This window comes from Oncorhynchus tshawytscha, linkage group LG19 (assembly GCF_018296145.1).
Source record: "Oncorhynchus tshawytscha isolate Ot180627B linkage group LG19, Otsh_v2.0, whole genome shotgun sequence".
Classification (NCBI taxonomy): Eukaryota; Metazoa; Chordata; class Actinopteri; order Salmoniformes; family Salmonidae; genus Oncorhynchus; species Oncorhynchus tshawytscha.
This window is the reverse complement of record NC_056447.1, coordinates 58,109,009-58,124,243: the sequence shown is the minus strand read 5'-3', so window position 1 is coordinate 58,124,243 and position 15,235 is coordinate 58,109,009. Positions and strand designations below refer to the sequence as shown.

Below are 15,235 nucleotides of genomic sequence, written 5' to 3'. Positions count from 1 at the left end.
TGTATAGAGACAGACAATATGGAGAGGCAGGATGTATAGAGGTAGAGACAGACAATATGGGGAAGGAGGATGTATAGAGACAGACAATATGGAGAAGCAGGATGTATAGAGGTAGAGACAGACAATATGGGGAAGGAGGATGCATAGAGACAGACAATATGGGGAAGCAGGATGTATAGAGACAGACAACATGGAGAAGGAGGATGTATAGAGACAGACAATATGGAGGAGGATGTATAGAGACAGACAATATGGGGAAGCAGGATGTATAGAGGTAGAGACAGACAATATGGGGAAGCAGGATGTATAGAGACAGACAATATGGAGAAGCAGGATGTATAGAGACAGACAATATGGGGAAGCAGGATGTATAGAGACAGACAATATGGGGAAGCAGGATGTATAGAGACAGACAATATGGGGAAGCAGGATGTATAGAGACAGACAATATGGGGAAGGAGGATGTATAGAGACAGACAATATGGGGAAGCAGGATGTATAGAGACAGACAACATGGGGAAGCAGGATGTATAGAGACAGACAATATGGAGAAGCAGGATGTATAGAGACAGACAATATGGGGAAGCAGGATGTATAGAGGTAGAGACAGACAATATGGGGAAGCAGGATGTATAGAGACAGACAATATGGAGAAGCAGGATGTATAGAGACAGACAATATGGGGAAGCAGGATGTATAGAGACAGACAATATGGGGAAGCAGGATGTATAGAGACAGACAATATGGGGAAGCAGGATGTATAGAGGTAGAGACAGACAATATGGGGAAGGAGGATGTATAGAGACAGACAATATGGGGAAGCAGGATGTATAGAGACAGACAACATGGGGAAGCAGGATGTATAGAGACAGACAATATGGAGAAGCAGGATGTATAGAGACAGACAATATGGGGAAGCAGGATGTATAGAGGTAGAGACAGACAATATGGGGAAGCAGGATGTATAGAGACAGACAATATGGAGAAGCAGGATGTATAGAGACAGACAATATGGGGAAGCAGGATGTATAGAGACAGACAATATGGGGAAGCAGGATGTATAGAGGTAGAGACAGACAATATGGGGAAGCAGGATGTATAGAGACAGACAATATGGAGAAGCAGGATGTATAGAGACAGACAATATGGGGAAGCAGGATGTATAGAGACAGACAATATGGGGAAGCAGGATGTATAGAGGTAGAGACAGACAATATGGGGAAGCAGGATGTATAGAGACAGACAATATGGAGAAGCAGGATATATAGAGACAGACAATATGGGGAAGCAGGATGTATAGAGACAGACAATATGGGGAAGCAGGATGTATAGAGGTAGAGACAGACAATATGGGGAAGGAGGATGTATAGAGACAGACAATATGGGGAAGCAGGATGTATAGAGACAGACAACATGGGGAAGCAGGATGTATAGAGACAGACAATATGGAGAAGCAGGATGTATAGAGACAGACAATATGGGGAAGCAGGATGTATAGAGGTAGAGACAGACAATATGGGGAAGCAGGATGTATAGAGACAGACAATATGGAGATGCAGGATGTATAGAGACAGACAATATGGGAAGCAGGATGTATAGAGACAGACAATATGGGGAAGCAGGATGTATAGAGGTAGAGACAGACAATATGGGGAAGCAGGATGTATAGAGACAGACAATATGGAGAAGCAGGATGTATAGAGACAGACAATATGGGGAAGCAGGATGTATAGAGACAGACAATATGGGGAAGCAGGATGTATAGAGGTAGAGACAGACAATATGGGGAAGCAGGATGTATAGAGACAGACAATATGGAGAAGCAGGATATATAGAGACAGACAATATGGGGAAGCAGGATGTATAGAGACAGACAATATGGGAAGCAGGATGTATAGAGGTAGAGACAGACAATATGGGGAAGCAGGATGTATAGAGACAGACAATATGGAGAAGCAGGATGTATAGAGACAGACAATATGGGGAAGCAGGATGTATAGAGACAGACAATATGGGGAAGCAGGATGTATAGAGACAGACAATATGGGGAAGCAGGATGTATAGAGACAGACAATATGGAGAAGCAGGATGTATAGAGGTAGAGACAGACAATATGGGGAAGCAGGATGTATAGAGACAGACAATATGGGGAAGCAGGATGTATAGAGGTAGGGACACTATGGAGAAGCAGGGTGTATAGAGACAGACAATATGGAGAAGCAGGATGTATAGAGACAGACAATATGGGGAAGCAGGATGTATAGAGACAGACAATATGGGGAAGCAGGATGTATAGAGACAGACAATATGGGGAAGGAGGATGTATAGAGACAGACAATATGGGGAAGCAGGATGTATAGAGACAGACAACATGGGGAAGCAGGATGTATAGAGACAGACAATATGGAGAAGCAGGATGTATAGAGGTAGAGACAGACAATATGGGGAAGCAGGATGTATAGAGACAGACAATATGGAGAAGCAGGATGTATAGAGACAGACAATATGGGGAAGCAGGATGTATAGAGACAGACAATATGGGGAAGCAGGATGTATAGAGACAGACAATATGGGGAAGGAGGATGTATAGAGACAGACAATATGGGGAAGCAGGATGTATAGAGACAGACAACATGGGGAAGCAGGATGTATAGAGACAGACAATATGGAGAAGCAGGATGTATAGAGACAGACAATATGGGGAAGCAGGATGTATAGAGGTAGAGACAGACAATATGGGGAAGCAGGATGTATAGAGACAGACAATATGGAGAAGCAGGATGTATAGAGACAGACAATATGGGGAAGCAGGATGTATAGAGACAGACAATATGGGGAAGCAGGATGTATAGAGACAGACAATATGGGGAAGCAGGATGTATAGAGGTAGAGACAGACAATATGGGGAAGCAGGATGTATAGAGACAGACAATATGGAGAAGCAGGATGTATAGAGACAGACAATATGGGGAAGCAGGATGTATAGAGACAGACAATATGGGGAAGCAGGATGTATAGAGGTAGAGACAGACAATATGGGGAAGCAGGATGTATAGAGACAGACAATATGGAGAAGCAGGATATATAGAGACAGACAATATGGGGAAGCAGGATGTATAGAGACAGACAATATGGGGAAGCAGGATGTATAGAGGTAGAGACAGACAATATGGGGAAGCAGGATGTATAGAGACAGACAATATGGAGAAGCAGGATGTATAGAGACAGACAATATGGAGAAGCAGGATGTATAGAGACAGACAATATGGGGAAGCAGGATGTATAGAGACAGACAATATGGGGAAGCAGGATGTATAGAGACAGACAATATGGGGAAGGAGGATGTATAGAGACAGACAATATGGGGAAGCAGGATGTATAGAGACAGACAACATGGGGAAGCAGGATGTATAGAGACAGACAACATGGGGAAGCAGGATGTATAGAGGTAGAGACAGACAATATGGGGAAGCAGGATGTATAGAGACAGACAATATGGAGAAGCAGGATGTATAGAGACAGACAATATGGAGAAGCAGGATGTATAGAGACAGACAATATGGGGAAGCAGGATGTATAGAGACAGACAATATGGGGAAGCAGGATGTATAGAGACAGACAATATGGAGAAGCAGGATGTATAGAGGTAGAGACAGACAATATGGGGAAGCAGGATGTATAGAGACAGACAATATGGGGAAGCAGGATGTATAGAGGTAGGGACACTATGGAGAAGCAGGGTGTATAGAGACAGACAATATGGAGAAGCAGGATGTATAGAGACAGACAATATGGGGAAGCAGGATGTATAGAGACAGACAATATGGGGAAGCAGGATGTATAGAGACAGACAATATGGGGAAGGAGGATGTATAGAGACAGACAATATGGGGAAGCAGGATGTATAGAGACAGACAACATGGGGAAGCAGGATGTATAGAGACAGACAATATGGAGAAGCAGGATGTATAGAGGTAGAGACAGACAATATGGGGAAGCAGGATATATAGAGACAGACAATATGGGAAGCAGGATGTATAGAGACAGACAACATGGGGAAGCAGGATGTATAGAGGTAGAGACAGACAATATGGGGATGCAGGATATATAGAGACAGACAATATGGGGAAGCAGGATGTATAGAGACAGACAATATGGAGAAGCAGGATGTATAGAGGTAGAGACAGACAATATGGGGAAGCAGGATGTATAGAGACAGACAATATGGGGAAGCAGGATGTATAGAGGTAGGGACACTATGGAGAAGCAGGGTGTATAGAGACAGACAATATGGAGAAGCAGGATGTATAGAGACAGACAATATGGGGAAGCAGGATGTATAGAGACAGACAATATGGGGAAGCAGGATGTATAGAGACAGACAATATGGGGAAGGAGGATGTATAGAGACAGACAATATGGGGAAGCAGGATGTATAGAGGTAGAGACAGACAATATGGGGAAGCAGGATGTATAGAGACAGACAATATGGGGAAGCAGGATGTATAGAGGTAGAGACAGACAATATGGGGAAGCAGGATGTATAGAGACAGACAATATGGGGAAGCAGGATGTATAGAGGTAGAGACAGACAATATGGGGAAGCAGGATGTATAGAGACAGACAATATGGGGAAGCAGGATATATAGAGGTAGAGACAGACAATATGGGGAAGTAGGATGTATAGAGGTAGAGACAGACAATATGGGGAAGCAGGATGTATAGAGACAGACAATATGGGGAAGCAGGATGTATAGAGGTAGAGACAGACAATATGGGGAAGCAGGATGTATAGAGGTAGAGACAGACAGTATGGGGAAGCAGGATGTATAGAGACAGACAATATGGGGAAGCAGGATGTATAGAGGTAGAGACAGACAATATGGGGAAGCAGGATGTATAGAGACAGACAATATGGGGAAGCAGGATGTATAGAGACAGACAATATGGGGAAGCAGGATGTATAGAGACAGACAATATGGGGAAGGAGGATGTATAGAGACAGACAATATGGGGAAGCAGGATGTATAGAGGTAGAGACAGACAATATGGGGAAGCAGGATGTATAGAGACAGACAATATGGGGAAGCAGGATGTATAGAGGTAGAGACAGACAATATGGGGAAGCAGGATGTATAGAGACAGACAATATGGGGAAGCAGGATGTATAGAGGTAGAGACAGACAATATGGGGAAGCAGGATGTATAGAGACAGACAATATGGGGAAGCAGGATATATAGAGGTAGAGACAGACAATATGGGGAAGTAGGATGTATAGAGGTAGAGACAGACAATATGGGGAAGCAGGATGTATAGAGACAGACAATATGGGGAAGCAGGATGTATAGAGGTAGAGACAGACAATATGGGGAAGCAGGATGTATAGAGGTAGAGACAGACAGTATGGGGAAGCAGGATGTATAGAGACAGACAATATGGGGAAGCAGGATGTATAGAGGTAGAGACAGACAATATGGGGAAGCAGGATGTATAGAGACAGACAATATGGAGAAGCAGGATGTATAGAGACAGACAATATGGGGAAGCAGGATGTATAGAGACAGACAATATGGAGAAGCAGGATGTATAGAGACAGACAATATGGGGAAGCACAACACAAATCCAATCTACAGGTAGGATGTGTACACAAAATAACAGATCACAGATACAATAGGAATGCAATAGATTTCCAGTGCTATTGATTGTCTATTGGTTGTGTACTGATTGCTATTCATTGTCTATTTGTTGTGTATTGATTGCTATTGGTTGTGTATTGATTGCTATTGGTTGTGTATTGATTGCTATTGGTTGTGTATTGATTGCTATTGGTTGTGTATTGCTTCTCTATTGATTGTTATTGGTTGTGCATTGACTGCTATTATGTATTATGTATTATGTATTGATTATTATTGGTTATTTATTGATTGTTATTGGTTGTCTATTTTATTTCACCTTTATTTAACTAGGCAAGTCAGTTAAGAACAAATACTTATTTTCAATGATGGCCTAGGAACAGTGGGTTAACTGCCTGTTCAGGGGCAGAACAACAGATTTGTACCTTGTCAGCTCGGGGGTTTAAACTTGCAACCTTCCGGTTACTAGTCCAATGCTCTAACAACTAGGCTACCCTGCCGCCTATGGATTGTTATTGATTGCTACTGGTTGTCTATTGATTGTTATTGGTTGTGTATTGATTGTCTGTTGCTTGTGTATTGATTGCTGTTGGTTGTCTATCATGTAAACCTAAAACAAAGTGTTATATTGGTTACCAGTCTCTGGGCTGGTGTCTATGCCCACGCTTGAAGCAAACTCAGGCTTGTACTGATAATGAACCAGCCTCATCTGACTGATCCGCTTCAGGTTGTCTGTAGTGTTTACCTATTTACACACACACACACACACACACACACACACACACACACACACACACACACACACACACACACACACACACACACACACACACACACACACACACAGAGAGGATGACAATATATGGATGTTACTGTGGAGCTACATACAGAACCTACAGAACCTACAGAACATACAGAACCTACAGAACATACAGAACATACAGAACCTACAGAACCTACAGAACATACAGAACATACAAACATGTGGCACATACAGAACATATAGAACCTATAGAACCTACAGAACATACAGAACATACAGAACATACAAACATGTGGCACATACAGAACATATAGAACCTATAGAACCTACAGAACATACAGAACATACAGAACATACAGAACATATAGAACCTACAGAACATACAGAACATACAGAACCTACAGAACCTACAGAACATACAGAACATACAGAACATATAGAACATACAGAACATACAGAACATACAGAACATACAGAACATATAGAACATACAGAACATACAGAACATATAGAACATACAGAACATACAGAACATATAGAACATACAGAACATACAGAACATACAGAACATATAGAACATACAGAACATACAGAACATATAGAACATACAGAACATATAGAACATACAGAACATACAGAACATATAGAACATACAGAACATACAGAACATATAGAACATACAGAACATACAGAACATACAAACATGTGGCACATACAGAACATATAGAACATACAGAACATATAGAACATACAGAACATACAGAACATACAGAACATATAGAACATACAGAACATACAGAACATACAGAACATATAGAACATATAGAACATACAGAACATACAGAACATACAGAACATACAGAACATACAGAACATATAGAACATACAGAACATACAGAACATACAAACATGTGGCACATACAGAACATATAGAACATACAGAACATACAGAACATACAAACATGTGGCACATACAGAACATACAGAACATATAGAACATACAGAACATACAAACATGTGGCACATACAGAACATATAGAACATACAGAACATACAGAACATACAGAACATATAGAACATACAGAACATACAGAACATACAAACATGTGGCACATACAGAACATATAGAACATACAGAACATACAGAACATACAAACATGTGGCACATACAGAACATATAGAACATACAGAACATACAGAACATACAGAACATATAGAACATACAGAACATACAGAACATACAGAACATACAGAACATATAGAACATACAGAACATATAGAACATACAAACATGTGGCACATACAGAACATACAGAACATATAGAACATATAGAACATATAGAACATATAAAACATACAGAACATACAGAACATATAGAACATACAGAACATACAGAACATACAGAACATACAGAACATATAGAACATACAGAACATACAGAACATACAGAACATATAGAACATATAGAACATACAGAACATACAGAACATACAGAACATATAGAACATACAGAACATATAGAACATATAGAACATACAGAACATATAGAACATACAGAACATATAGAACATACAGAACATACAGAACATACAGAACATATAGAACATACAGAACATATAGAACATACAGAACATATAGAACATATAGAACATACAGAACATACAGAACATACAGAACATATAGAACATACAGAACCTACAGAACATACAGAACATATAGAACATACAGAACATACAGAACATATAGAACATACAGAACATACAGAACATACAGAACATACAGAACATATAGAACATATAGAACATACAGAACATACAGAACATACAGAACATATAGAATATATAGAACATACAGAACATACAGATAATATAGAACATACAGAACATACAGAACATACAGAACATATAGAACATATAGAACATATAGAATATATAGAATATACAGAACATACAGATAATATAGAACATACAGAACATACAGAACATACAGAACATACAGAACATACAGAACATATAGAACATATAGAACATATAGCTATAGTTCGATGGCTGTATGGTTTCAGGACAATGAACAGAAGACAGAATATAACATGTTGTGATTTATTGTAATATTCTATAGCCCAAATAAAAACCAATTCTCTCAGGGAATAGTTGGATCGTGATCGAGCATGCATTTTCATAACTACTACAAACACATGCAGAACACACACCACATACATCCCCCTCACCTCGTGGACGTTCTCTTTAGCCCGTATATCGGACGGGTGCACCAGTGACCCCATGACCTTCAGGTTACCGTGGATGACCATGGCCTCGTCTGGCCGGTCGGTGTTGATACCGACCCGGCCGTGGTGGTACACTGAGTCAGGTAGCTGACCGCGCTGCCACAACACCTCACTGTCACTTTCAAACTGACCCGGGTTAGACGCCTGGAAACCCAGAGAGGGAAAGGGACAGACACCACAGAGATATTTAGACGGAGAAATTGTATAGTTGAGGGGAGATGTGAAAGATGAGTTACATATGTAACTACAGGTCCTGGATTCCTCTTTCGTTTGCAGTGCTAGTACTACACCGAGTAGCTTCCTCAACAAGCTGATCTGCGTTTGCAGTGCTAGTACTACACCGAGTAGCTTCCTCAACAAGCTGATCTGCGTTTGCAGTGCTAGTACTACACCGAGTAGCTTCCTCAACAAGCTGTTCTACGTTTGCAGTGCTAGTACTACACCGAGTAGCTTCCTCAACAAGCTGATCTGCGTTTGCAGTGCTAGTACTACACCGAGTAGCTTCCTCAACAAGCTGATCTACATGGAATTTGTAAGAGCCTCAACATAGATCTAAAAAACGTGACTTATTATTATATTTACTGAATAAAGAATGTAGACCACAACAGATGTAGACAGATGGGGATCAGGGTTGGGTCTCTTTACATTTCAATTCAGTAAGGAAACTACAATTCTCATTTTGGAATCATGAGCACAATTTCAGTTTCTTTCCTGCTAGGTAAATACTGAGGTATATCAGAAGAGGACAGACACGGCCAGACTGACAGAGGTTATTGAGGTAGATCAGAAGAGGACGGTCAGACAGACACGGCCAGACTGACAGAGGTTATTGAGATAGATCAGAAGAGGACGGTCAGACAGACACGGCCAGACTGACAGAGGTTATTGAGGTAGATCAGAAGAGGACGGTCAGACAGACACGGCCAGACTGACAGAGGTTATTGAGGTAGATCAGAAGAGGACGGTCAGACAGACACGGCCAGACTGACAGAGGTTATTGAGGTAGATCAGAAGAGGACGGTCAGACAGACACGGCCAGACTGACAGAGGTTATTGAGGTAGATCAGAGGAGGACGGCCAGACTGACAGAGGTTATTGAGACAGATCAGAAGAGGACGGTCAGACAGACACGGCCAGACTGACAGAGGTTATTGAGGTAGATCAGAGGAGGACGGCCAGACTGACAGAGGTTATTGAGACAGATCAGAAGAGGACGGTCAGACAGACACGGCCAGACTGACAGAGGTTATTGAGACAGATCAGAAGAGGACGGTCAGGCAGACACGGCCAGACTGACAGAGGTTATTGAGATAGATCAGAGAAGGACGGCCAGACTGACAGAGGTTATTGAGACAGATCAGAAGAGGACAGACACGGCCAGACTGACAGAGGTTATTCAGATAGATCAGAAGAGGACGGTCAGACTGACAGAGGTTATTGAGATAGATCAGAAGAGGATGGTCAGACAGACACGGCCAGACTGACAGAGGTTATTGAGACAGATCAGAAGAGGACGGTCAGACAGACACGGCCAGACTGACAGAGGTTATTGAGGTAGATCAGAAGAGGACGGTCAGACAGACACGGCCAGACTGACAGAGGTTATTGAGGTAGATCAGAAGAGGACGGTCAGACAGACACGGCCAGACTGACAGAGGTTATTGAGATAGATCAGAAGAGGACGGTCAGACAGACACGGCCAGACTGACAGAGGTTATTGAGGTAGATCAGAAGAGGACGGTCAGACAGACACGGCCAGACTGACAGAGGTTATTGAGGTAGATCAGAAGAGGACGGTCAGACAGACACGGCCAGACTGACAGAGGTTATTGAGGTAGATCAGAAGAGGACGGTCAGACAGACACGGCCGGACTGACAGAGGTTATTGAGGTAGATCAGAGGAGGACGGCCAGACTGACAGAGGTTATTGAGACAGATCAGAAGAGGACGGTCAGACAGACACGGCCAGACTGACAGAGGTTATTGAGGTAGATCAGAGGAGGACGGCCAGACTGACAGAGGTTATTGAGACAGATCAGAAGAGGACGGTCAGACAGACACGGCCAGACTGACAGAGGTTATTGAGACAGATCAGAAGAGGACGGTCAGGCAGACACGGCCAGACTGACAGAGGTTATTGAGGTAGATCAGAAGAGGACGGTCAGACAGACACGGCCAGACTGACAGAGGTTATTGAGATAGATCAGAGAAGGACGGCCAGACTGACAGAGGTTATTGAGACAGATCAGAAGAGGACAGACACGGCCAGACTGACAGAGTTATTCAGATAGATCAGAAGAGGACGGTCAGACTGACAGAGGTTATTGAGATAGATCAGAAGAGGATGGTCAGACAGACACGGCCAGACTGACAGAGGTTATTGAGACAGATCAGAAGAGGACGGTCAGACAGACACGGCCAGACTGACAGAGGTTATTGAGACAGATCAGAAGAGGACGGTCAGGCAAACACGGCCAGACTGAAAGAGGTTATTGAGGTAGATCAGAAGAGGACGGTCAGACAGACACGGCCAGACTGACAGAGGTTATTGAGATAGATCAGAAGAGGACGGTCAGACAGACACGGCCAGACTGACAGAGGTTATTGAGGTAGATCAGAAGAGGACGGTCAGACAGACACGGCCAGACTGACAGAGGTTATTGAGATAGATCAGAGGAGGACGGCCAGACTGACAGAGGTTATTGAGACAGATCAGAAGAGGACAGGCACGGCCAGACTGACAGAGGTTATTCAGATAGATCAGAAGAGGATGGTCAGACTGACAGAGGTTATTGAGATAGATCAGAAGAGGACGGTCAGACAGACACGGCCAGACTGACAGAGGTTATTGAGACAGATCAGAAGAGGACGGTCAGGCAGACACGGCCAGACTGACAGAGGTTATTGAGGTAGATCAGAAGAGGACGGTCAGACAGACACGGCCAGACTGACAGAGGTTATTGAGGTAGATCAGAGGAGGACGGCCAGACTGACAGAGGTTATTGAGACAGATCAGAAGAGGACAGACACGGCCAGACTGACAGAGGTTATTCAGATAGATCAGAAGAGGACGGTCAGACTGACAGAGGTTATTGAGATAGATCAGAAGAGGACGGTCAGACAGACACGGCCAGACTGACAGAGGTTATTGAGACAGATCAGAAGAGGACGGTCAGACAGACACGGCCAGACTGACAGAGGTTATTGAGACAGATCAGAAGAGGACGGTCAGGCAGACACGGCCAGACTGACAGAGGTTATTGAGGTAGATCAGAAGAGGACGGTCAGACAGACACGGCCAGACTGACAGAGGTTATTGAGATAGATCAGAGGAGGACGGCCAGACTGACAGAGGTTATTGAGACAGATCAGAAGAGGACGGTCAGGCAGACACGGCCAGACTGACAGAGGTTACCCTGACGATGATCCTCTCGGACACCTGCGCGGCCACCGTAAAGCTCTGACTGTGGGTCTGGGTCTGGGCCTGGGCCTGCAACGCTACCACCAACATGAAGTACCTATGAAGCAAAACAATTCAAAACAATTAATCACACATTTATGTCTTTGTATTTCCATGAAATGTATTTGACTGCCAAAAAGTCAAGTAAACACACTTTAAAGAAGGCAATTTGGGATTCAAACAACAGTGGAAAGTTCAAAAAAGGGATTGTTCGATCACATGATTCTATTTTTATTGTTTTATCTTTATTTACTAACTAGGCAAGTCAGTTAACAACAAATTCATATTTGCCTTGTTCAGGGGCAGAAAGACAGATTTGTACCTTGTCAGCTCGGGGATTCAATCTTGCAACCTTTCAGTTACTAGTCCAACGCTCTAACCACTAGGCTACCTGCTGGTTACTGGTCCAACGCTCTAACCACTAGGCTACCTGCTGGTTACTAGTCCAACACTCTAACCACTAGGCTACCTGCTGGTTACTGGTCCAACGCTCTAACCACTAGGCTACCTGCTGGTTACTGGTCCAACGCTCTAACCACTAGGCTACCTGCTGGTTACTGGTCCAACGCTCTAACCACTAGGCTACCTGCTGGTTACTGGTCCAACACTCTAACCACTAGGCTACCTGCTGGTTACTGGTCCAACGCTCTAACCACTAGGCTACCTGCTGGTTACTGGTCCAACACTCTAACCACAAGGCTACCTGCTGGTTGCTGGTCCAACGCTCTAACCACTAGGCTACCTGCTGGTTACTGGTCCAACACTCTAACCACTAGGCTACCTGCTGGTTACTGGTCCAACGCTCTAACCACTAGGCTACCTGCTGGTTACTGGTCCAATGCTCTAACCACTAGGCTACCTGCTGGTTACTGGTCCAACGCTCTAACCACAAGGCTACCTGCTGGTTACTGGTCCAACGCTCTAACTACTACGTTACCTGCTGGTTACTGGCCCAACACTCTAACCACGAGGCTACCTGCTGATTACTGGTTCAACGCTCTAACCACTAGGCTACCTGCTGGTTACTGGCCCAACACTCTAACCACTAGGCTACCTGCTGGTTACTGGTCCAACACTCTAACCACTAGGCTACCTGCTGGTTACTGGTCCAACGCTCTAACCACTAGGCTACCTGCTGGTTACTAGTCCAACGCTCTAACCACTAGGCTACCTGCTGGTTACTGGTCCAACGCTCTAACCACTAGACTACCTGCTGGTTACTGGTCCAACGCTCTAACCACTAGGCTACCTGCCTCCTCTACACTCTAACCACTAGGCTACCTGCTGGTTACTGGTCCAACGCTCTAACCACTAGGCTACCTGCTGGTTACTGGTCCAACGCTCTAACCACTAGGCTACCTGCTGGTTACTGGTCCAACGCTCTAACCACTAGGCTACCTGCCTCCTCTACACTCTAACCACTAGGCTACCTGCTGGTTACTGGTCCAACACTCTAACCACTAGGCAACGCTCTAACCACTAGGCTACCTGCTGGTTACTGGTCCAACGCTCTAACCACTAGGCTACCTGCTGGTTACTGGTCCAACGCTCTAACCACTAGGCTACCTGCTGGTTACTGGTCCAACGCTCTAACCACTAGGCTACCTGCTGGTTACTGGTCCAACGCTCTAACCACTAGGCTACCTGCTGGTTACTAGTCCAACGCTCTAACCACTAGGCTACCTGCTGGTTACTGGTCCAACGCTCTAACCACTAGGCTACCTGCTGGTTACTGGTCCAACACTCTAACCACTAGGCTACCTGCTGGTTACTGGCCCAACGCTCTAACCACTAGGCTACCTGCTGGTTACTGGCCCAACGCTCTAACCACTAGGCTACCTGCTGGTTACTGGTCCAACGCTCTAACCACTAGGCAACCTGCTGGTTACTGGTCCAACGCTCTAACCACTAGGCTACCTGCCTCCTCTACACTCTAACCACTAGGCAACCTGCTGGTTACTGGTCCAACGCTCTAACCACTAGGCTACCTGCTGGTTACTGGTCCAACGCTCTAACCACTAGGCTACCTGCTGGTTACTGGTCCAACGCTCTAACCACTAGGCTACCTGCTGGTTACTGGTCCAACGCTCTAACCACTAGGCTACCTGCTGGTTACTGGTCCAACGCTCTAACCACTAGGCTACCTGCTGGTTACTGGTCCAACGCTCTAACCACTAGGCTACCTGCTGGTTACTAGTCCAACACTCTAACCACTAGGCTACCTGCTGGTTACTGGTCCAACGCTCTAACCACTAGGCTACCTGCTGGTTACTGGTCCAACGCTCTAACCACTAGGCTACCTGCTGGTTACTAGTCCAACACTCTAACCACTAGGCTACCTGCTGGTTACTGGTCCAACACTCTAACCACTAGGCTACCTGCTGGTTACTAGTCCAACACTCTAACCACTAGGCTACCTGCTGGTTACTGGTCCAACACTCTAACCACTAGGCTACCTGCTGGTTACTGGTCCAACACTCTAACCACTAGGCTACCTGCTGGTTACTGGTCCAACACTCTAACCACTAGGCTACCTGCTGGTTACTAGTCCAACACTCTAACCACTAGGCTACCTGCTGGTTACTGGTCCAACCCTCTAACCACTAGTCTACCTGTCGGTTACTAGTCCAACGCTCTAACCACTAGGCTACCTGCTGGTTACTGGTCCAACACTCTAACCACTAGGCTACCTGCCCCTTTAGCTGTGACTATATTGACGATAGAGCACTGGTATTGCTGTATCCTATAGTACCTCTGGTCAGGGTTGGGTTTGCCTTTCTTCCTCATGTTATTGGCTGTGGTCTCACTGAAGTGTAGTCGTCCCACTGTTACCTTGGTAACCTGCTCCGGGGGCAGTGTCACCCTGAAAACACACACATGACACTTTAACCATTTTGTATACAGTATTTACCTTTTCTACTTGTCTTAACCCTTTATATACAGTATTTACCTTTTCTACTTGTCTTAACCCTTGTCCACTTGTCTTTTTTTAACCCCTGAGAGAATTATAGAGTATTTTCCTCACTCTGTGATGAACCTATTTACATTTGAGTAATTTAGCAGATGCTCTTATCCAGAGGGATCACAATCATT

The 15,235-nt window shown here is 44.3% G+C and overlaps 1 protein-coding gene across 1 annotated transcript in view; it reads right to left on the bottom strand.

Moving 5' to 3' along the window:
- LOC112239282 (myelin regulatory factor) overlaps window positions 1-15,235 on the bottom strand; it is a 101,871-nt gene that overhangs the window by 28,779 nt on the left and 57,857 nt on the right. Inside the window, 4 exon segments of the mRNA XM_042301988.1 lie at window positions 6,271-6,379; window positions 8,626-8,826; window positions 12,098-12,200; window positions 14,895-15,005. Of these exon segments, the coding sequence (XP_042157922.1) occupies window positions 6,271-6,379; window positions 8,626-8,826; window positions 12,098-12,200; window positions 14,895-15,005 (524 nt within the window).